Raw genomic sequence first — 24,535 nt, 5'->3', positions numbered from 1 at the left:
TAAAATGTCTGTTAAACTGCCCATTAAAGGAAAGATTGTGTCATTTTATGGTTTTATAAATTTTATCGGTCCCTCAGATCTTCCTTAAAATGACAGATCTGCTCAGTATTACACAAAAAAGAACAAGCATGTTGTAGACTGCCACCTGCTTATCCTCTTCAGTTAACTTGGTGTGTCTGTCCTTGTTGTCATGTGATAGCAGTCCAGAGCCTTTCTAGATTCTCTGAACTGTTGACACTCCAAAAACATTCTTCAAGAAAAGCTGACCAGGCCTCTCACCTGCTAAGTCTAATGTACACTCAATCACATCTCAATATTTACTACTAATCAGGAAATACTGCTTAAGTGTAGTCAACTGTTGTCATAAAATCTTGTCCTCAGCTTGTAGCTCACCACATGAATGGGGGGTGACCTCTCCAAGTCACAAACTTAAAAAACATTTAGGTTTAACTTATGATAAAATATGAGTGATTTCTTCTGTAGACTACTTTTAAATACATAGTCTATAGCCAGTGAAAAAATCCTTCATATTGACTCCAAACATGTTGATGAGTTTGGTTTAGAATTAAGTGACTAAATGTTTAAGGTTTCTTAGAAGATTACTCATTTATTTCTCTCAAAAAAATATTTGCTGTCGGGCAGCCCGGGTGGCTCAGCGGTTTAGCATCGCCTTCATCCCAGGGCCTGATCCTGGAGACCTGGGATCGAGTCCCACATCGGGCTCCCTGCATGGAGTCTGCTTCTCCCTCTACCTGTGTCTCTGCCTCTCTCTTTCTTTGTGTCTTTGTGTCTCTCATGAATAAATAAAATCTTTAAAAAATCTATATATATTTGCTGTCTTCTACGTCCAAATTTGCAACATATCCATTGAGAGAGTTTTAAACTGAGAGTTAATATGAAGTGGAAACTGTTCTTACTTTTTAAATGTTGACTCTATTACCTGGAAGGGGGAAAAGGTAGGTGGTTTGCTAAGTACATTTTCTAAAATCCGTCACTTACCATGTTTCTTCCTCAGTAAAATGTGATATTAGACTAAATAGTTAGTATTGTTTTACGACCTATACTGCTCATTCTTTTTCTTTAGACTATTTGATTAATAGTTATGTCATGATCTATTTATCACTATCTAGTCTATGTTGACTGCAACATTTGAACCTAAGTTGCCATCTAGGATCAAATATATCCATTAAAAGTAAACATTGAGTTCATTTAGAAACTAATAGATTTGAGTTTTCTTATGGAATCATCTATCAGTAGTAGAACATTTAAAAAACAGAGAAGGGCAGCCCAGGTGGCTCAGCGGTTTGGCGCCGCCTTCAGCCCAGGGCCTGTTCCTGGAGACCCGGGATCGAGTCCCACGTCGGGCTCCCTGCAGGGAGCCTGCTTCTCCCTCTGCCTGTGTCTCTGCCTCTCTCTCTCTGTGTGTCTCTCATTAATAAATAAATAAGATCTATAAATAAATGAATGAATGAGAAGATTATAAAGGAGAAAATAAAATTACCCATAACCTAACTACTCATATATAAATATCATTAGCATATTAGTATCACTCTAATTTTTAGCATACATATTCATACATGTTGTGCATAGTAACTTGTGTTAGGAGTTTTTCCCATATAAAATGGATTCTCTTTGAATAATTTTTAATGGCTGTGTAATATCCCCATAGTAAGCCTGGACCATACATTATTTAACCAGCTTCCCTAGGGTTTGACCTTTTCATGGCTTTTAAATTTTCATCATTATAATAAATAGCACCATTTCTTTAGGATAAGTTAACAGATAGGAACAATTTTAAGGCTTTTTATACATATTGCCCACACTGACCTGGGTAGAGCAGAGAGATTATATTAAGTTATACTCCTCCCAGCAGCCTATGACTGTGTCCCTTGCTCAAATCCTCAACAGCACTAGATGTGTTTTAAAAATTTTAGTTGTACAAAATTATATCTTTTTCTTTTTTTTTTTTTACATTTTTTAATTAGCAGTAAAATTGTATATTTTTCTATTTTTTAATAAAACTGACCAAATGTGAGGAGCAGGGAGGTGAGGGGGAAAGAAACTTTCTGCATATTTTTTTATCAAACTGTCATCAATTAAGGAAAAATCATAAACTTTAATATTGTTAGCTCCTGTCTTATTTCTCCACTAGGAGCAATTATTACTGTTTATCTGTGATGATTTTTCAGTGCTGCCAGTCTAGGGATAGGTTTTATTTATACATTTTGACCCATGATACTAATACATACAACTAATACTTGATTTACTGGAGTAATGAGGAGATGGGGGATGGAAATCAGAGAGAGACCCACATCCCAGTGGCACCTAACTGATTAAGGAAGGGGTAGCTGGAATATCACCTGGACTGGTGCTTATTTCCCAGGGGTTTTGGGTCATTAGGTAGCACCTTAACAGATCTGTAAGGATACTCATGACTAAACTTTGTCTACTCAATGCCAACAGAGCTATATAAAAAGAAACTCACCCAACCAACTAATTAACTTTTCTTCTAATCTATTTTAACACCAATTTTAACAGACTTTTTTTTTCCACTGAATTTACCACATGCATCCATTTAATAAAAGCTATTGCAAAAATAAAGGTATTTGTATATTAGGATCACTGCTAAAATGGGTTTCTTTAAACTTTGAATTGATATATATATTTCTAGGTAGAATCTGAGGTGACTTACAACCAAAGGTATATAATATGCCTATAATTCTAAGAGAACACATATACTATAAGAAAACAGAAGAAAGCTCTTTTGCTTAGAGCCTGATTCTCCTCTTTAGCATGTATTAGAATCATGCAGGGGGCTCATCACAGTGCAGGTTGCTGGGCCCAACCCAGAGTTAGTAATTCAGTAGGTTTGAAGTACTCATGAGAATTTGCATAACAAATCAATTCTCAGATGGTACTCATCCAGGAACTGCACTTTGAGTACCACAGGTCTAGATCATCTTGTTTCTGTTTGGAGTGTCTGGAATCATTATTGATATTGTGGGATTTTTATTAAATAGTTTGTAAGTCGTATATCTGATCATACATAATGATAGCTATGTTACTAGTTTCATAAGGCTGTTCATATGGATATAAAAGCTAGGATTGATTATATGTCCTGGTAGTTCTGAAACGTGGCTGCATTAGAAACACCTAGGGAGTTTTTAGTAACACCAACATGGAACCTTATCTCTATATAGTCTGATTTAATTGGTTGAGGACAGGGCCCAGGCATTATATTTTTTTAAAACTCTGCTTGTGATTCCTGAATGCAGCCAGCATTGTAAGCCGCCGATGGAGAGAAAAACAGCCTATACTGCCAAAAGAGAGCGTATTTCTTTGTGGCTTGGGTTTTTGTTGTGGGCTTTTTTTTTTTTTTTTTTTTTTCCATCAGTGTGGCTAGCTACTTATTCCCATGTTTTACCTGTGTGATGTCTTCTTGGTTCTTAAGCACACGGTTTTGTTCTTTTCCTAATTGAACTTCAGCCAGTTTTTGATGAACCATTCCTCTAATCTATCAAGGTCATTTTATTTATTTATTTTTTTTTAATTTTTATTTATTTATGATAGTCACAGAGAGAGAGAGAGAGAGGCAGAGACACAGGCAGAGGGAGAAGCAGGCTCCATGCACCGGGAGCCCGATGTGGGATTCGATCCCGGGTCTCCAGGATCACGCCCTGGGCCAAAGGCAGGCGCCAAACCGCTGCGCCACCCAGGGATCCCTATCAAGGTCATTTTAAATTCTATTTCTTTCTTCTAGAATGTTTAACCCCTGCCCAACTAAGTATCATCTGCAAGTTTAATGAGATTTTCAATTTCCTAATTGAGACTGTGCTCATTAAGTTTTAATATTTTATAGTTTTATTGCAAATTATTTCTACCATGTGGGTGATGCTACCTTGACTTTGCCCTGGTCATGCACATTTTCTTCATTATCATTGTACATTTATTTAGTGCTTAGAAGTTGTATTAAGTTCTATGACTTCGAAATTGTTGAAAATAAATGCTGAATCTGATTTCATGTAGTTTTAACTCTAAGAATATATTAGCATAAGCTGCATGAGCAACACAATATACAAGCATATATATACAAAAATTGAACATTGATAATATAGTTCATAGGTCAGATGGACGTAATGAGCCTAACTATGGCTACATAGAAGAGTACCAGCTGCTACTTATTAGCTGTGTAACCTTGAGCAAATTTTGGTATCCATTAAGTAAGATCTTATTAATTCCTGCGTTGGTCTGTTGTGAGGATTTAAGTCAGATAACGCATAGAAAAATCTCAACGGAGCCTACCACATAACAACAGTTCAAATAAATGGTTGTGATTGAGAGTCAGTTAGTTGAAGAATTGATAGTAGAAGGTATTTTAGGTTTGGTTGGACAAGACTGATAATAATCCAAGTGACACAAGGATGACTGGTCTGGGATCTGCCTTATTTGTTGATGAATGAGACTCATCTTGGAACCTTTGATTTTTTTTTTACAAGTTTAGGCAGGTTTTTTGATAAACAGTTAAGATTTTCATTCTCTGTGTGCTGTGTTTCTTACTGGAAATATGCTTTTGTAGATGATTATAGCTACCAAGTGGCAGAGCCAGGATTCAAACTCAGGACTTCTATCTACAAATTGATAATTACTAACTGACAGAAACAAAGGGAAGAGATTGCCCCTGACAGAAGGAGTGAGGGGAGTGGGAATCTTTTTTTATAGAAATCAGATTCCCAAAAGCATAAAGTAGCCAGTATTTGACCACTTACTGTGTGTCAGACCTTGTTGATGGCATTATTTACATTGTTGCAAACTGAGACTTAGAAAGCTTAAGGAACTTGCCCCCAAATCATACAGCTGATAATGACAGAGCCAGGAAGTAGACCCAGATCTGTGACAGCAAACTCCATCTCTGAGTCACTTTCATAAATTGCCTATCTTTGGATGGAATCAGGAACTTACTTTTTCCTGGAGAAGATAACATTCAAAAATATCAGACTACAGAAAGATAAGGTAGAGACAGGAGTTCTGTTTAACATCCTAACTATATTGTGACAGAGTAAATGGGGAAAATCAGCTAAGGGATTTTTCTCTGGAGTTTAGCATGTATTTAAATTAGTTAAATGGCTAAAAAGTAAAGGTGTCCCAGAAGGAGGAGGCTGAAAATGGACCAAATGAGGGTTTATAGATTAGGAGGGGGCAGGGGGTGAGTTAGAAAGGTAGGCAATTTATATACTTCCTTTCTCCATTGATTTACTTAAAATAAGTAAACATCAAGGGTGATCTCTTTGAGCCCATAAAAGCTAACACTTTTTTTGGTGAAACACATTTTTATAGCACTCTACAGTTTTCAGAGTGCTCTCACATGCATTATTTTGTTTGATCTTAACATATTGGTGAGCACTTTTACAATTTTGCTTCTATTATCCTAAAATATCCATAAGTACAAGAAACATGTCTATACCCAATTGGATAGAAGCCACAACTGTACTGGAGTTTCTTTTCACATATCTTTTTAATGCACATATCTCATTATAAATGACAAGTTTAGTTATGATCAAAATTTAAATTTAGCTATTATTCAGAAAATAATGCCCATCGGGCAGTGTCATGGAAGATCTTTGCTTTTCTTCCCTCTCATTTTAACACCTTCTTTTTCGATCTCAAAAATCTCAATACTTTCACTGCTCAAACATGTTCAAAATGAAGTAATTTTCCTTGTATAATATAGTTTTGAATCCTAAAATATCAATTTGATTAAAAAAAAAAAACTTTTTCAGGTCTCCATTACTATAGCAATTGAAACCCTAAAAAAGACTTTATACTGCATTGCATTTTATCTGAAGTTTCATTATTTACAAAAACTTTTCATAAATTAGAATTGTATAAATGAATAGCTGGTGATTCATGAAAGAGTAGAAACCTCCCATAATGAATTTCCTGGAAAGTCTTCCAATCTTTGCCCTTTCTCATTAGATTACTTTAAAGTTAGACTTAGTCAAGTTTGTCTGTTTACAAAGAAGATAGAGTTTTTTTTCATTAGCCCTAAAATTCTTTTTTTGTTTTCTTTCACCAAGCTTGATTACCTTTAACCCAGGAGCTAAGTAATATGATATGCTCTTAACTATCCAGATAGCATTTAAAGAGCTGTAAAGTGGGATTATTTCTGCCAGGCAGTAAAATTCTTACCTTTCATTAATGGCTACTTCTAATAAAGTGTTTACTTTTTAAAGTAATCTTTTATGAAATGAAAATAAATATCTACATGAGTTATTAAGGGATACAATTTCTGTTCAGGCTATATGTATCTTTTCAAGCATTTTGTTCTGAAACTAGTCTAGCAAAGTGGTCAGGGAAGAGTTCAGTTCTCTGTTTTCACTCCCCCCACATTCCTATATAATTATTTAAGAAACTTGATCAAACTGAATGTCATTATGATCATCAGATATACTACTATCATTTTTTTTTTCACTTAGACCTTTCCTGTTATAGAATCTGTACTTTTACTATTATTCTGAAAAGACTGCAGCTTTAAAATGACTACATTATTACTACTTGTGGTATAACTCCTAGAACATCCTTGAAGAAAATACTAGAGGGTAGACTTGGTTTCAAATTCCAGCTGTGCTCCTTTGATGCTGGCAGTTACTGAATCTCTCTGCAGCTTGGTTTCATCATCTGTGTATGGGCAGAAATTAGACCCACTTTTTAGTGAAAACGAAATGAAACAAGCCATGCAAAGCACTATGCATTCAGTAAGTGTGAACTATTATTACTGATGATAACATTTGGCCCTGTGCTGACAAAGTTGTTGGCTGGGAAAGAGACAATGCTCTGGAAATGTTTTGAGTTTTGGAAATTTTAGAAAAGAAGGAAAAGGAGATTGTCATCTGCCAAATTATTCCAGCTAGCCACATTGTCCTGGTGTTGCCTGAACATATCCCCCTTCTTGGCTCATTAAGAAATGCTCCCAGCTCAGATCTACAGAATGGCTTACATGACTAAGAGTGGCAATGATCCAATTATATAGCTTGACTGCAGAGGTGTTTAACGGTAACCAAGGTAGCTTATTTTTGTCATTTAGATTAATTTTTTCCATTTCACTTGTACTACCACCAAACAAATATCAAGATAATTTCATTTTTCTGCTTTGAAAGTTTATTTCAAAAACAGTATAATATTCTCCTGTTTGATTTTAAACAATATAGAAGACCTACAAGATTGTAGTTCTGATATAAATTGCTCAGATATTGTTGCTCTTTCTTTCCAACAATTACAGACATCTAGAGTTTGGCTGAATATCCAAGCATAAAGAAATGTGTGTTAATTTTTCACAGGTTGTATACATCTGTATCACGGCAACTGACTGAGGCAAAAAAATGGGTTTGTAAATAACACTTGTAGAAATAAAAGGGGCTGCTGCTTCTTAAGGTCAGTAATAGGAAAATCAAGTTAAGAGGAGTCTAATTTAATCACTCTGATTATTTTACTGGATTTTAAAAGAATGGATCAATAACAGTATTTTGTTTCAGGCTATTAACAGCCAGAACCTTGGCTCCCAAAATTAAGAAATCAGTTCTTGTTAATTAAACCTAAATATGATGGCCGAGATCTTTGTGCCGTGAAGCGAGAGCCTGATTTCTGGCTATTTTGTTCAGTTCTTGGTATAATGCAGTACACTGTTCTCAGCCAAAGCCCCGTGTTGTCTGGGCAACTCCCGTTGCCATAGCAATGAAATTCTTTTGCGGGGAGCTGGGCGGATGCTAATTGTAGCCATTTGTTGTTCCTTCTGTCGATCCCTTAACTAGCACAGTTGTAGAGCAGCCAGAGACTCTGGGTGAACAGCACAGAGTGCCCCCAAAAGCATCACTGCTGAAGGCAACCGGCTGCTCTGCTTAAAAAATCATTTGAGCAGCCAACGGTGCTGACAGTGCCACTATGTGGGCAGAAGCGCAGCCTGACTCAGACCCTGACAACTGTTGATCTGGGACTAAGAGGGAAAGAGAAGACTGTTTAAAACCTGTTGAGAAGGTACTGATGACATGGAGATTAATTTGACACCAATCCCTCAGAGGTAGGTGCTAGGCATATCATAACAACTGTTTATCCAGGCTCAACTCAATACTAGAATGCCCAGAGGCTGTAGGAGACAGATCAATGGTTCTTCCCTTATTTCCATCTGAAACTGCGTTCCTGTGGCCTAAGGTAAAAATATTCATTCGGTTGAAAGCAACCAGGTGTAATTCGCCTAGGTATTGGATTCAGCCTGTATTGGTAACTCCCTCCTCAAATACCAGAAAGGAGCTGAAACTGAAAATCAACTTGGTGTAAATGAGAACAGGCACCCTTTGAAAAACAAAAGACAAAGTGACATCTACCGATCATATGGTCTTTCATGCTAGTTTATTTGAGAAAATGTTCTTAAACCTGGCATGCAGTAATTCATTGTAAAATCTAACCTAATTGCTACAGGTACTTGGGAAAATTATTATAAGGTGGAAGTACCATTATATTATTATATCATATCTCCCTTTAAAAAGTGTATTGACTCATAAAAATGGTCAAGTTCATGAGATTTTTAAAACCAGCTACTGTGTAAACATAGTAATAAATATCAAGGTGGTTTTTTTTAAGTATAAATTTAATGTACATGTCTCCTAATCGAGTAGACTAACAAAGGTGCATCCTGGCTGAAATGTTCTTAAAATTCAGAGGAACTGGTATCACACATTTGTTAGATTGAGCTGTTCTTTACTGTAGATTTATGTATGTTTGTATTCAGATAGTCAAAATTGGTCTAAAAGTGGCCCAATCATAACTACAGATTCCTCTTTTTATTGGAGAGCAGGGAAAGAAGGCCTTTCAGTTCAATATGGTTTTTTTCCTTGAAAGAACTCCATGTATATTTACTGTTTTTTATCCCGTGTCCTGCTTTTTCCAGGGAGATAGCCACCAGGGTATCTTTCAGTGCCCTGAAGAAATTAAGTTTCTGATGACAGTGATCATGAGTCATTAGTGTGCTTCAAACACTAAACAAATTAGTCCCATCTCATTGATTAAAATAGATACTCAACCCGTAAATTCCAAGGAGAAAAATCTTGAAATCGTTGAAATTTTCTAAGATCTTTTTGTTTTCTTTTTTCCTATTTTTTAATTAAGATGAAGTATCTATAAACTATGTAACAGATACTATTACTTAAGTATTATATGTATATCTTATTTGTGAGTTTTATATGAAAGATATCTTGGATATATTCCTTAATAAGCCCTATGGAATATAATTTTAATAGGTTGTTTTTATTATATTCTCAACTTTAAAATATTTGGCTCTACTCCTACAATACTATATTCCCAGCATGATAAATAAGAGAAATGCTCTAAAAGGTAAGAAATATTCTTAATTCCTCAGTCAAGAGAGATCAAATTACTGTCAAATTTATCACCAGTCATGGCTTCCAGCCTCCTCAAATGATGAGGTCGCCCATACGGTTCTGAGAACAAATGAAGTCTAAAATACCAATACAATGAGGCTGCACATTCATTTCTCCTTGGCAGGGAGAATTTGTGTTAACACAAAACTTAGCAGTAGACTGGATGATAACTGGCAGGATAAATTTCCATCATGATCAGGGCACAGTAGCCCTCTGGAGAAATAAGAGTAGACAGTCCATCTTCACTCTGCCAAAGTTCTTTTCCTTAATGGCCAGAGAAATGAAAGGGCTGAAACCTGAATATGGGATGAGGAGTGCTCTAATGTCAAGGAGTGTTCTGAAAGCACATAATATTAATATTAAACCTCATCAGGAAAGCAGCTCTTTGTGGTAACTCAGAGCCCCTCCTCCCCAACATTCTTCTAGGGGCAGACTCCTAATCATGGCTGATGGTGTTCCACAGCCTTCCAGGGTAAAAAGGTGCTGCCCAGTTTGTCTTACTGGATGGTTTGTAGACCTTTGCTTTTGGGGATGCAGCATGCCCACCATCTGGCTAGCTAAGCTCATCTGGACCAAGACAAACCAAAGCCTCCCCAAACAACCTCTAGTGGAAGGTGACAGCCCCTAGGCTTTTAGAATCAGATCACTTGACTGAAATGAGACTTATCCAAGGACTGTCACCTGGGAAGGAAGAGTTGACTGTGAGGAAAAGGCATCAATCCAGGGGCCAACTAGCTCTCTTGTCCTCAATCTGGTGTGGATAGTGAGATAGTCACTTCTTGAAATGAGGACAGTCACCCATTAATCAAATGTGCATCCATTGTAGGGTGTAACTCAAGAAAGCCAAGAGGAAATGTTGTCTGTCTGCTTATGAAGTTAGATTGTCCTCTTCTTTCAGCTTGAGATTCATTCGGAGGCAGGCCCCAGACAGGACCCGAGGTGGCTTAAAAGAATCACTCCACTGGGAAAATGAGAGAATGAGTAACCTGAAATTTAAAACTCTATTTTAGGGCAGCCCGGGTGATTCAGCAGTTTAGCGCCACCTTCAGCCCAGGGCGTGATCCTAGAGACCCGGGATCCAGTCCAGTGTTGGGCTTCCCTGCATGGAGCCTGCTTCTCCCTCTGCCTGTGTCTCTGCCTCTCTTTCTCTCTGTGTCTCTCATGAATAAATAAATACAATCTTTAAATAAAAAATAAAAAATAAAACTCTATTTTTAAAAATTCTATTTTAACCCAGGCTCAAAACACTCATTTTTTGTCCCTCCTCTTAAAGGAAGTTTGAAGGACCTGTGTCCCATTAGATCAATGAACCATTCTACCAATGTGTACATGGAAGCAGGCTGGTTTTTAAATCTTGCTGCAAAATCCCTATCTTATGTGAATAGAAGACCCAGTCTCCCTTTATCTTTGCCACAGTCGAGTTTTCCCAGGATGTTACCTGGAAATCCCTCCCTGAGTACATATGCCTCAAAGACAGTCCTGACTGAATAATGGTGGTAATTTTTTCCCCTACATATTGGTGATTGGTGATATGGATCAACTTGTCAACCTGTTAGATTTTTTTTTAGTAGTTTGGTTCCCTTTTACAGTTATTTTCTCAATTATTTTCAGCCAAATAGGCCTTATTCACAATTTAGCAATATTTTTAAATTTTTCAATGTGCCCAGCATTAAACAATTTGCACCTAAGAAAACTGGTCCAAAGTTTTTCCATATACTAAGTGTGTGTGTATGTATATATATTTTTTATAACTTTGGGTGATGGTAGTTCAAGCTTTTCATTTTTAAAGCTTAGATTTATTTTTCCCTTGTCAGTCAGTGCCTGAAATGACTAGTGAGGGGTGAATGGGTGGCTCAGTCAGTTAAGCATCCAACTCTTGATATCCACTCAGGTATTGATCTCAAGGCTGTGAGTTCAAGCTCTGCATTCAGAAATAAATAAATAAAAAGACCAGGGAAGCCAGAAGCTGACACTATTTAAATTATACATAATGAGAAAAACTCTGTCCCAAACCTTACTGTGTGTCATAATCAAGTGGGCAATTTCTTTAAAAAATAGTTTTATGTACCTCATTTAAGGCCTACTGAATTAAAACTCCTGAGGGTAAGAAGCTTTTAAACAAATTTCTCCAAAAGTTATTATGTGTAGCTGAGATGTCTCTGGTTGGAAAAAGGAGCATTTTGGAAATGGTCTAGAGTAATATTACTCACCTTTTAATGCCAGGTTTCAGTGGGAAAACAAAGCTTAAAATCTTGATATCAGTTCCAGATATATTCAAAAGAAACTAATTTATATTTTTCTTTTTAATTCTTTATTGATATTTTTCTCTTTAAAAGGAAAATATTTCATATATTTGAATATGAAAGATATCTGCAGTAAAACGTGTTAAGTTAATCATGTAAGTATTAGTGACTAAAAGTAAATTTAGAGTATAAGTAATATAGAACATAGACAGAATTGCTCTTTTTACAATGTAAAGATTTGTTTTTTTAACCCTGAAGTGCAAAAAAAAAAAAAAAAGAAAGAAAGAAAGAAAAGAAAAAAGAAAAGAAAAAAAGAAAAGAAAAGAAAAGAAAAGAAAAGAAAAGAAAAGAAAAGAAAAGAAGGGATCCCTGGGTGGCGCAGCGATTTAGCGCCTGCCTTTGGCCCAGGGCGCGATCCTGGAGACTCGGGATCGAATCCCACGTCGGGCTCCCGGTGCATGGAGCCTGCTTCTCCCTCTGCCTGTGTCTCTGCCTCTCTCTCTCTCTCTCTCTCTCTCTCTCTGTGACTATCATAAATAAATAAATAAAAATTTAAAAAAAAAAAAAAAGAAAGAAAAGAAAAGAAAAAAAAGAAAAGAAAAAAAAATGCCATTGCATGAACCGGTGCTTGGAAAGATTTGTTTTCCATCCATATCCTTCCAAACTATTTACTTAGAGCTTGAAACATAGTTTCAACAGTAATGAAAACTATCAAGCAGAGCATATATAATTGGCTAAAATTTAATTAGAAAATTTGTTTGAAAAATAGTTTTTAGAAAATCCTAAAATGTGCATTGATACATGCAGTCATTTTTTATCAGTTTGCTAGTGACAGGTCCCCTAGACCTAACGATTCTAGGTCCAGCCTGCTCTCCCTTTGCTAACAGCAACTCATTGTTCCAGTAAAGTCTGGGCTGCTGGTTAGTGGGATTATAATTAAGGCCAATTTAATTTTTTTATAATAAATTTATTTTTTATTGGTGTTCAATTTACCAACATACAGAATAACCCCCAGTGCCTGTCACCCATTCACTCCCACCCCCCGCCCTCCTCCCCTTCCACCACCCCTAGTTCGTTTCCCAGAGTTAGAAGTCTTTACGTTCTGTCTCCCTTTCTGATATTTCCCACACATTTCTTCTCCCTTCCCTTATATTCCCTTTCACTATTATTTATATTCCCCAAATGAATGAGAACATATAATGTTTGTCCTTCTCCGATTGACTTACTTCACTCAGCATAATACCCTCCAGTTCCATCCACGTTGAAGCAAATGGTGGGTATTTGTCGTTTCTAATGGCTGAGGAATCCATTGTATACATAGACCACATCTTCTTTATCCATTCATCTTTCGATGGACACCGAGGCTCCTTCCACAGTTTGGCTATCGTGGCCATTGCTGCTAGAAACATCGGGGTGCAGGTGTCCCTGCGTTTCATTGCATCTGAATCTTTGGGGTAAATCCCCAACAGTGCAATTGCTGGGTCGTAGGGCAGGTCTATTTTTAACTCTTTGAGGAACCTCCACACAGTTTTCCAGAGTGGCTGCACCAGTTCACATTCCCACCAACAGTGTATGAGGGTTCCCTTTTCTCCGCATCCTCTCCAGCATTTGTGGTTTCCTGCCTTGTTAATTTTCCTCATTCTCACTGGTGTGAGGTGGTATCTCATGGTGGTTTTGATTTGTGTTTCCCTGATGGCAAGTGATGCAGAGCATTTTCTCATGTGCATGTTGGCCATGTCTATGTCTTCCTCTGTGAGATTTCTCTTCATGTCTTTTGCCCATTTCATGATTGGATTGTTTGTTTCTTTGCTGTTGAGTTTAAGAAGTTTTTTTATAGATCTTGGAAACTAGCCCTTTATCTGATATGTCATTTGCAAATATCTTCTCCCATTCTGTAGGTTGTCTTTGAGTTTTGCTGACTGTATCCTTTGCTGTGCAAAAGCTTCTTATCTTGATGAAGTCCCAATAGTTCATTTTTGCTTTTGTTTCTTTTGCCTTCGTGGATGTATCTTGCAAGAAGTTACCATGGCCGAGTTCAAAAAGGGTGTTGCCTGTGTTCTCCTCTAGGATTTTGATGGAATCTTGTCTCACATTTAGATCTTTCATCCATTTTGAGTTTATCTTTGTGTGTGGTGAAAGAGAGTGGTCTAGTTTCATTCTTCTGCATGTGGATGTCCAATTTTCCCAGCACCATTTATTGAAGAGACTGTCTTTCTTCCAATGGATAGTCTTTCCTCCTTTATCGAATATTAGTTGACCATAAAGTTCAGGGTCCGCTTCTGGGTTCTCTATTCTGTTCCATTGATCTATGTGTCTGTTTTTGTGCCAGTACCACACTGTCTTGATGACCACAGCTTTGTAGTACAACCTGAAATCTGGCATTGTGATGCCCCCAGATATGGTTTTCTTTTTTAAAATTCCCCTGGCTATTCGGGGTCTTTTCTGATTCCACACAAATCTTAAAATAATTTGTTCTAACTCTCTGAAGAAAGTCCATGGTATTTTGATAGGGATTGCATTAAACGTGTAAATTGCCCTGGGTAGCTTGACATTTTCACAATATTAATTCTGCCAATCCATGAGCATGGAATATTTTTCCATCTCTTTGTGTCTTCCTCAATTTCTTTCAGAAGTGTTCTATAGTTTTTAGGGTATAGATCCTTTACCTCTTTGGTTAGGTTTATTCCTAGGTATCTTATGCTTTGGGGTGAAATTATAAATGGGATTGACTCCTTAATTTCAAGGCCAATTTAACCCGTATTTAGATGTGCAGCCTTGTTTCACCAGATATGTTACATGCCCTTGGGAACTAGCAACCATGGGCTCGCAGGTAATTCTCTTGAGCAAGTAATAGCTCTCTGGCACACACCAGCCATTAGTGCATATATCTTTTTTCCATTCCCTAAAATCATGAGAGAAGTCCACATCCTAAACTCACTTGATTATGATACTTCTAAGAAATTTTGTTCCCCCGCTATTGGAAGTACCCTCTCCAGATACACCAGAAGAAATCGCTAAACTTTTGGCATTCTCTTTTTAAAAGATAGCTAACCTCCAGGTTAAACAATCTTCACACTTGAAGTAGTATTGGTTCCTGCCATGTTGGGTTTTGGTCTCCCTTCTATTTTGCCTTCTCTTTCACTTTCTTAGCTTTGTTCTTGTAAAACGTGCTGACAAACCTCAGGCTGTGTGTTAAAGCTGGAGGAAAAAGAAAGACAAAAAAGTAACTAAGTTTTAAAATACTTCCTTCCTGGCAGGCTAAAGTTGTCAGTTCTTATGACAGCAACTACTTCAAGAAACCTTTCTAGAACAAAAAGGCTTTGAGTTTTACAAGTTGTCCATAAACTCCACACTAGTCATTCCTAACTAAAATGCCACAGTCCTTCCACACCTCGGGTCATTCCCTCTGATTTAGATTCTTTTCCTTCCTTGTTGCAGGCACACTCTTAGTTTCAGACTTGCCTTTTCAGATGTCACCTTCCAGCCCCACTCTTCCCCTAAGAATGATAATCCCTGCTGCTTGGGGCTGCAATACTAAGTTTGGTCTCCATGATCACTTGGTAAGTTGTTGTAGTTGTCTCTCTTGCTGGAATGTGAGCTGAAGGCAGAAGAAGAGGAACCGTCTTTATCTTTGGTTCTTTGATGCCTAGTAGAGTGCCCAGCAGGTAATATGTATTAAATGAGTTTGTTGGTTATTATTTCTGCCCACACATTGTCCTCTGTCCCTAATGTCAGGGATGAGAGAGTATCTGACCGCATTGTATGTATGGAGGTCTCCATCCTTGGATTCCCCACAAGAAGATTTACAGGGGGATCTGTGCTCAGATTAAAGACAGCCAGAAGGAAAGCAGCTTATTAAGGTGAAAGTACATTCTCAAGATGGGAGAGCAGACGGGTTCTGAGAAGTGGAACCAGCCCCTATGTTGTTTGGAATTGGATATTACTGGGTTTCTCTGGGTTGGGAGGAGCTGTGATGTTCAGTGGGCTGAGCTCTAATGGAAGCTCCTTCCACTCCTTTGGGAAGCTCCTCCAAAGGGAGTTTTTGACTCTGCAAGGTTTATACCAGAACCTTCATGTCAGCCTTTGGTATGGGGGAAGGGGGGAGGTCTTACTGTCCTCCAGCTACCTCTCTTCTCCATCATTCCTCCCTTCTAGGATTTGGGACTCTGCCTCAGGGCGCCCCTTTCAGCTGTTCACATCTAGCTTCTGCCTATTACTAAAACCATTTTTTCAGATGATTGATATCATCAGTCTAAATATTGGATGTTACATCTTCATCTGGTATTGGACTTACTCCTAATCATTTTATTTTATTTTATTTTATTTTATTTTATTTTATTTTATTTTATTTTATTTTTTACTCATAATCATTTTAAAAGTTGAGTTTTTACTTTTGGTTGTTTGAGGTTTTTTTTAAATTGAATTATTACATACAGAAAATGCACTAATCATAAGTGTGTATATAGTTCAATGTATTTTCACAAAATGAATTCACATGTAACCAGCACTCATATAGTATTTCAGTAGTATAGAAGTTACCAGGAACAATAAAGAAATGGATCCATTTATAAATTCAGTGTAAGAAGAGTATGGTCCACCACCATTTTACTTAATTGTCTGTGTGCAAGCCCATGTATATTTTGAGAGGAGGAAGTGACAGTGATGCCTGTGGTATACAACCTTTTCCTTCTATTAAAGTGCTTTTTTATTCTCCCTGTTGCAGTCCCTTGGCAATTTCAAAGGAAATTGAATTTAAATATGCTCTTCTAGCTGCATTTAAATGTATGTAAATGGATTGTAAATAAAAACTTTAAAGGAAATGAAAATGCTTTACAAATATCTCATTAATTCCCCAAGCATCCTTACATGACTGTGAAAAAGACAGTTGTCATAGAATCAAAAGGCTAGAAGGGACCCTTCAGTAGATCTATGAATAGCCATTACAGAAAGTTAATTGGCCACTTTTTCTGAAGTGTTCAGAAAAGAATACTTCATTTTTTTTTTTTTTTTTTGACCGTCCTCAGTTTGGGATGTCTTGCAGACCTCCTAAGGGATAAGGCAAGGGTGAGCATGTTCTCTCCATGGGTGATCATCCCTCAGATACCCCAACAGGATGCTTCTTATCCCAACAAGTTCCTCTTATCTTACCTCCTAACTCCAATCCAACATGTTCTTTATTTGTTCCCCACCCAAGAGACCTCCTCCTCCCTGACTCACTACCACCACCACAACACAGTCATACCGCCTTGGTCACCAGTACGGTTTTTCCATTCCATGAGGTTGGGTAGGCCTGGCCTTCCCTCTGAGTGCTGCTGCCTTCTTTCTGTCCATAGTACTTTCTAACACTTCTACTGCAGTAGTTCACACTCCTTTCCTCCAGGGTCCCCCCAATCCAATTCATTCCTTCATACTGCTACTATTAAAGAGATCATCCAAAAGTACAAGTGTTTTCCTGCTTTGTGTAAATCCTAGTAGTTTCCAATATAAATTCCCCAGTGACCCCTTGGGTTTCTCCCCAGGCTCGTCTTTGTATATGCCATCATTAGATTCCACCACTTGGCTGTACTTGGCCATTTGTAGTTCCCACTGTGACTCAACACTTTTCAATATGTACAATTCTTTCATCATTTAGGAATGTTGCCCCTGTAAGTCACATTCCAACATTTCATTAGGATTAAGAATGTTAATCTTGGGGCCCCTGGGTGGCTCAGTCTGTTGAATGTTTCTTGAATTCAGCTCAGGTCATGATCTCAGGGTCATGGGATTAGGCCCAGAGTGGGGCTCCACACTCAGTGCAGAGTCTACTTGTCCCTCTCCCTCCCCACCTGCCCCCCTCCCCTCACACTAGAACTCTCTCTCTCTCTCTCTCTCTCTCACTCAAATAAATAAAATCTTAAAGAATGTTAATCTTCATCAACATTATGATAATTTACATTAAGAGTTATTAATGCTCTCTTTGAGAACATCCACCCCCCCAAATCTGTCATTTCTTCAATTTTAATGAGTCTTGTTATAATTCATGAAAGGTGAATTGTCAAAGCTGCTTAAATATAAACATAAAATGTGATAGAATAAAGTAGAAACATGACCTACTGTGTAGATATGTCTTGATCTGTTCTTTTTATACATTCCTTTTCTCTTTTTATCTCTTCCTTTTAGCAGCATCTATGCTTAGATCACATGCTGGTCTTTTGAGATTACTACTCATTCGTGTATTGCTGAAAATAGTATGGGGAGGAATTGAGACGGGTGGGTGGTGAGAGCAAGTTTGTATAATAATCTCAAACTGAGATTCAAATTTCTTCAAATATTTCCTTTTGTTGCCCTCGGTCTTCTCATACTTTTCAGTGTTCAAGTAGTTGTAGCACTTACTAGCTGGTGCCTCTTAAGTCACAGACTATTTGTGATTGAGCCTAGTGGGCTCACTTCTTTACCTATAGCTTTCTTCCTTGGTTAGGAGGGTGTATGTCACTATTACTTCTCCTTCAACCCCATATCCTGCACCATACTGCAGGGTGAATCTGCTCTCCCTTCCCTCAGTTGGCCGTCTAATCACATGCCTTCCAGACTGAAACCTTTAGAAAATCTGTATTTTGCTGAAAATCAACAGAGTATGTATCAGCAATTAGCATCCCCGACTTGGGTGTTTTGCAGATATGCCTCTCAGTACATTATGATCCTTCCCATTTTTCACTGAAAATTGAGGGATTTTCACATTTTTACTTAACCCATTTTCTGATTTTAGTTTTAATAATTATGGATTTGTTATTTCATTGTTGAACTTTTTACTGAAATATTACATACATGCAGATAAATGCATAAATTGCAAAAGCATATAGTCCATATATTTTTTCAAAATGCACACAGCTATGTAACCCTACCCAAACCAACAAATAGCACATCACCAACACCTCCAGAGGCACCATTTTTTTTTTGTCTTTTCCCAGTCACTAACTTCTCTTATTCCTCACCTCATCTCCCAGTGATAACCATTCTGTGCGTTTTAGAACCATCAGTTCTTTTGCTTGTTTAGTAACTTCATATAGATTAGTAACACAGTCTGTTCTCTTTGGAAGTTGCCTTCTTTCACTCAACCTGCTAGTTTCAATCATAATGTTGCATAGAACAATTGTTGGCTAGTTCTTTCTGCTGTCTAATGTTCCATTATTTGAATAGTGTCTAATTTACCCAACCTGCTGTTGAAGTGCATCTCGTTTGTTTCCCATTTAGAGCTGTTCTGAACAGCGCTACTCTCAACATTTTCAAACATGCCTTTCAGTGAACATAATTTGGCATTTCTGTTGAGTGTCCACATATGAGGGGAATTGCCGGGTCTTAGTATGTGCTTATGTTTCACTTACATGAATACTACCAGAAGATGTTCCAAGGAAATCTTAACCAATTTTGCATCCATCAGCAGTGAATGAGATAACAGTTGTTTCATGTTCTCAGTAACACTTGGTATCACCAGTGTTTTAAAGTTCTTTTTTCAGCCATTTTGCTGATATATATGGTATTACACTGGAGCTTTAACTTGTATTTCCTTTAATTTGTAACCTCTTTTTTGAAGTGTCATGATTTAAGTCTTTCTCCAGTTTTCTAATGAATTGTCTTTTTCTTATTAATTTGAGGAGTTCTCAATACATTCTGGATCCAGGTTCTTTAGTGGATATTCTGTAATGCAAATAACTTCTTCCTCTCTGTAGCTGTCCTTTTCACTTTTTCCTTGGTGCTTTTATGAACACCTTAATTTTAATGTATTTCAGTTAATTAACCCTTCTTTTTATGGTTATCACTTGTAGTGTCCTATTTAAGAAATCTTTGCCTGTCTCAAGGTCATGACTATATTCTGTTTTCTTCAAAAGTTTTTTTTTTTTTTTTTCAACCTTCCATATTTAGTACTATTATCAAGAATATAGGAGTTTGGGGGCACCTGAGTGGTGCATTTGGTTAAGCATCCCACTCTTGGTTTTGGCCCAGGTCCTGAGATCAAGCCTATGTTTGGCTCCTTGCTCAGCTCAGTGGCTCTTAACACCTTCTCTCTCCTTCCTTTTCCTTCTTCCTTTCCCTCTCTCTCCTGCCCATGCTCACATATGTTCTCTTTCTTTCTCTAAAATAATAAAAAAAATTAATACAGGATTTTAATTTTCTATTGTTTACAATTTTATCCTGTATTTTTCATCATTTTTTCTTATATAAAGATTTTATTTCTTTATTCATGAGAGACAGAGGCAGAGACATAGACAGAAGGAGAAGCAGGCTCCCTGTGGGGAGCCCGATGCGGGACTCAATCCCAGACCCCAGGATCACACCCTGAGTCTAAGGCAGATTCTCAACCACTGAGCCACCCAGGCATCCCTCTCATATTTAACATATTTTTTATTTTGATGAAATATACATAACATAAAATTTATCATTTTGGCCGTTTTTAAGTGTACGGTTCTGTGGCATTACATTCACATTGTTGTACAGCATCACCACTGTCCACCTCCAGAACTTTTTCATCGTCCACAATTAAAACTCTGTACTCATTAAACACTAATTCTCCATCTTAAATATTTTAAAGAATATTTTTAATACTTTCCACTTTTCTTGTAGCAAAGTTAACAATTCCAGATCTGAATACAAAAACATATTTAAAATCTTACTGTTTTTTTTTTTTTTTTTTCCAGTTCTCAAGTGTGAAGTACAAGCTGTCAGGGAAGAATATAGCTTAAATATTTGAAAATGTTTTACTCTTTGTTTTATGTATTTTTAATTTGCTTTACATAATTTTGATTTAGCACTGTTATGTCGAAACTAAATAGAGGAGAGAGAAAAATATTCTTATGTCAATTTAAGGCTCTACTCATGATGAAAAAATAAGAAACTATGAACATGATTGGTATACAAGTAATTTCCACAGATATTTTTTTTCTATTTTAAAATCGTTTATGTTGAATAATATTCAAACAGGTTCGATTTTAGAACTTAAGAGACTTTATAAATGTTTACTATAAATGTATTAATTATGCCTGAATTGGGCCATAGATCTTATTCTGGCATAAAGTCTTTATTATCTGTCTACCTAATAATTTTTAACTTAAGATTATATAAATAATTTAGTATTATAGAGTGGAATGTACCTCTGAAAACATAGCATTTTGCCACTCTTTCGCTCATTAGCAGTACTTCCAGCTTTACCTTCCATTGGTATTTTTCTCCCTGAAACACTTAAATCTGTAATATTTTTATTATGTAGATATAAGAAATTCAAGTATAATAGCAGAAGTGCTACTAGGATATGTTTTTTTCATTCCTCTTTATACATGTTTACTTACATTTTCTCTTTGTATATTTTTTCCCCCACATATACCTCCCAAAATATCCCTGTAATGTCAATAAATTCAAGAAAAACACCTCTGTATAGATTTCCTCTTTCTTAACTACCCTATTCTTTGTACCTTGTATCCGTTCTCTTTCTTTTAAAGAGCACCTGCTTCATTTTAAAGTTTTCTTTAAGTTGATCATATTTGTCTCATCGGGGTGGCAGCTTATTAAACTGTAAAAATGATCTGTTACTGGCTGGAGAGTGGGACACAGGAAATAACTAGCCGCCTTGCTTTCCTGCAATTCCAGGTCAGCCCTTGTTGACCAAACCTGCTCCTCATCCCCATGGCTTATTTTCTTTTCCAAGCCTTGGGCATGGATTCCTTGAGCTACTCCGCTGTTCTCAAACTTGTTTGAGAAAATGCCCTCCATATTCTCAGGGAACACCTTCTCCATTCATCTTCTTGCTCCCCCATGCCCTGTACCTCATTCTCTTAATATAGTGTGAAGAACAACAGGAGAGGAATAACTAATTTAGGTCAAATGATTTTAACATGTAAAAGAAAAGTAGATGAGCTATTTAATTCTAGCTCATTGTAAGTTTCTTGATCCTTTATATACAAAATTGTTGAAGGTTTTCTCAAGATACCTAAGCTAGAATTTAAGTTGATTTTATTCTCCTCCATAGCATTTTTAGTCACTCCTTTACATGTCCACTGTTTGCTATTTATACGAGCTGTGGAAGGCCTTGGTGCACAATGTTACACTTAGCATGGGAGAAATCCCAGCACACGGGTTACTTAAATGTCATCAGGACAATCATTACAATTAGTATTAGCAGTTATCATTTACGGAGCAGTCTATTTGGCAAACACTGTGTACTTAACTCTCACAGTGGTCCGATAAAGCAAGATAAACTATTCCTATTTCCAAGGTAGAGAGAAGTGAAATCATTTGTATTTGGTCTCATATGTAGAGTACAGTGGAGATGAATTGACACTCAGATCTTTCTGACTCCAAAACCGCTATTTTCTTAAGTTCTGTGTTTAAAATGTTCCTGAATGATGCTTAGACAAAAATATATTTTCCAAGGAATTAAGGAAACAATATTCTGAAAGAATTCTGCAACCTACCCTTGAGTAGGTAGGGAAGGTGGGCATATACATGGTATCAAAAATGTGAATGTTGCAGGTCTGCTAAAGTGTCATGATTGGTAGTCAATACAGCCTTGTGTATTTTCTGGTGTTCTCCATTGCATTTTGTAGTGCTTAACCAGAGTCACTGTAGCACTGTAGTAAAAGGACATGCATTGGCATAAGAAGACCTGGGTTCAAATTCCAGATTTGGTATTAATTTTAATTTTATTATGTCTGTGTCCTTTTCTTTAAAATCCATAAATGAATGTAGTCTGTAGGTACTCAGTTCTGTATTTAAAAGCTTTTTGCAGAACACCCGACCCAAAGTAATATTTATAAACATGAATGAGCATGGAGGCTATTGTACTTCTGATGCCACCAGTACTGGTGGTATTGTCATTGATCCTCTAAACAACACTGTGAGGCACACATGTTGATATTAGTATTCCCAAGCAATGAATGAAGAAAGGGTAGTCAACAGTAGTTAACTGACCAGCTCACGTTACCCCATACAGAATAAAGAATTTTATTTTTCCATCTGATGTGGTTTTTCTACTATATCATGCAGCCTCCAACAGTTCAGTATTAGATTGCTAAATACATTCAAGATCCAAATTACAATTCAGTAAGTGAAGTGTGGTTAGTTTATTTTATACGGCATGTTATTCTACAGGATCACATTCTTAACAAAATGCAAATTCAAAACTTCAAATCCGTATACTAATCCCTCTACTAACAGTTGTTAATTTTGATACTTTGGACCCTGAGCCTGAGGGATAGATCTTTACTGCATGGTCAGGAGAGACAAAAGGCTGCTAAGGAGCGTCTTAACCCTGCCTCTGAAACATTCTTACTTCATGAAATTATATTACTTCCGTGCTGTTAAAAAATGGAAAAAAAGAAAGGCATCATGAAGTGAAAAGCCATTGGTTGTTAAACATGTAAACACAGTCAGATTTTGGTGGACAGATGATATGTTGGTGAAAATACCCAATAGACAAAGAGGCATATAGGTAATATGTACGTGGTCAAACCAAGTTTTTAAAATTTAGAAAGGTACATTTTGAGTCAGTCTGTAACTGCTCTTGGAAGAGAGGCGGAACGGACTTGATCCACAGAATTCCCTTTTGGGTGCTGCAAGCCATTATCTAAAGGACTAGATTTTTAAAGTGGTGCCACTTTTAAAATATCTTCATGGATTAATAGGATTATAGCATTTAATCATGTAATGTTGAGGAATATGTTCTCGTGTGCATATTTTCTTCTTGCTAGTCTTAGTATATAACAGTAGGTCAAATCTATCTTGACCTAGACACAATAGCCTCACCTAGACCTAGACCTGCCTCACACAATAGACCTTTTCTCCCCCAGGAAAAATGGAAGGGAAGAAGGAAGCTAAAGAGAATCTGACCATTCTTAAGCAACTTAGGCACTGTTGTGGTTACTCAATAGCATGCTCTGGGCAATGCGTAAAGCCCAGTCTGTGTAGAGGCTGCCCTGCTGAGCCCTCCTTCTCCTGCAGCAAGCCATCCCTGGTTCCCCCACCCCATTCACCTGTACCTGCTTACTCCTGTGGTGCCCTCACTTTAGCAGGACACCTTCATGACCAGGATCTTTATTTAAAATGACCTCAGACCATTATTGCCGGGATTTCACTCTGGTCAGGGAATTCTATAAATCAGGTAATTTTGCGTTTTAAATGAAGAAGGTAGATCTTGTCTATTTCTGAGGATGGCAGCTAACTTGGAGGGTGTTTTGAAGGTGAGAATTTGTTTATAAAGAGTGAGAGTACTATTTAACGATCATCTACCATATGCCCAATGTTTTCTTATACAGGTTCATTCATTTTGAACTCAAGTCCGTCTTTTTGGGGTGAATCCATTTTTTCAGATGAGAAAGAGGTGGAGTTAGAGCAACTTACCCAAGGTCGCCCAGCTTGCTAGCTGAATTGAGATTAAAATTGAGCTTTGAAGCACACACCTATTGGGGTTTGGAACTGTAGCATGGTTACTGCCATAGTTACTGTGATGTTCTTTTTATATGCCATGGCTGGCATGCCACCTCCTTGGTTTTGTTGTCTGCGTTATCTGTTGCCTCAGTGTGTGAGCTTCATTCCTTTTTCTATGTGTAATTCTTATCTTAGCATACACTATATAGTAGGTTTTCAGTAATAAGAATAGGTGAGTACGTGATAAATGAACACACAAAGAATATAGGCTTTAAAATCAAGCAGAACTGACTTCAAGTACAGTTGGATGGACTCTATGCCTATTTTCTACATTGAAATACAATTGCCATTTTAGAGTTTTAAGGAGCCGATGAAATCATGTATACAAAAGCCCTGTGAGTGCCTTATACAAAGTAGATGCTTAGTGTGTTTCTTCCCTTTCTGTCCCCTCTCCCCCTGTATAAATGCTTC

At 37.2% G+C, this 24,535-nt stretch overlaps 1 protein-coding gene across 14 annotated transcripts in view; it reads left to right on the top strand.

Moving 5' to 3' along the window:
• The window catches only part of DIAPH3 (diaphanous related formin 3), a 506,600-nt gene that overhangs the window by 394,255 nt on the left and 87,810 nt on the right, over window positions 1-24,535 (top strand). The window contains exon 28 of one of the 14 annotated variants that reach the window (XM_049099483.1): window positions 7,335-7,378. The exons of the other annotated variants lie outside the window; for them this stretch is intronic. Within the exon in view, the coding sequence (XP_048955440.1) occupies window positions 7,335-7,363 (29 nt within the window). The 3' untranslated portion in view covers window positions 7,364-7,378. Of the gene's footprint in view, window positions 1-7,334; window positions 7,379-24,535 lie in introns of those variants that run through there. 14 annotated transcript variants of the gene reach the window in all.

Source organism: Canis lupus, chromosome 22, assembly GCF_003254725.2.
Source record: "Canis lupus dingo isolate Sandy chromosome 22, ASM325472v2, whole genome shotgun sequence".
Classification (NCBI taxonomy): Eukaryota; Metazoa; Chordata; class Mammalia; order Carnivora; family Canidae; genus Canis; species Canis lupus.
The sequence above is the reverse complement of the archived record's forward strand: the minus strand, read 5'-3'. Positions and strand labels throughout refer to the sequence as shown.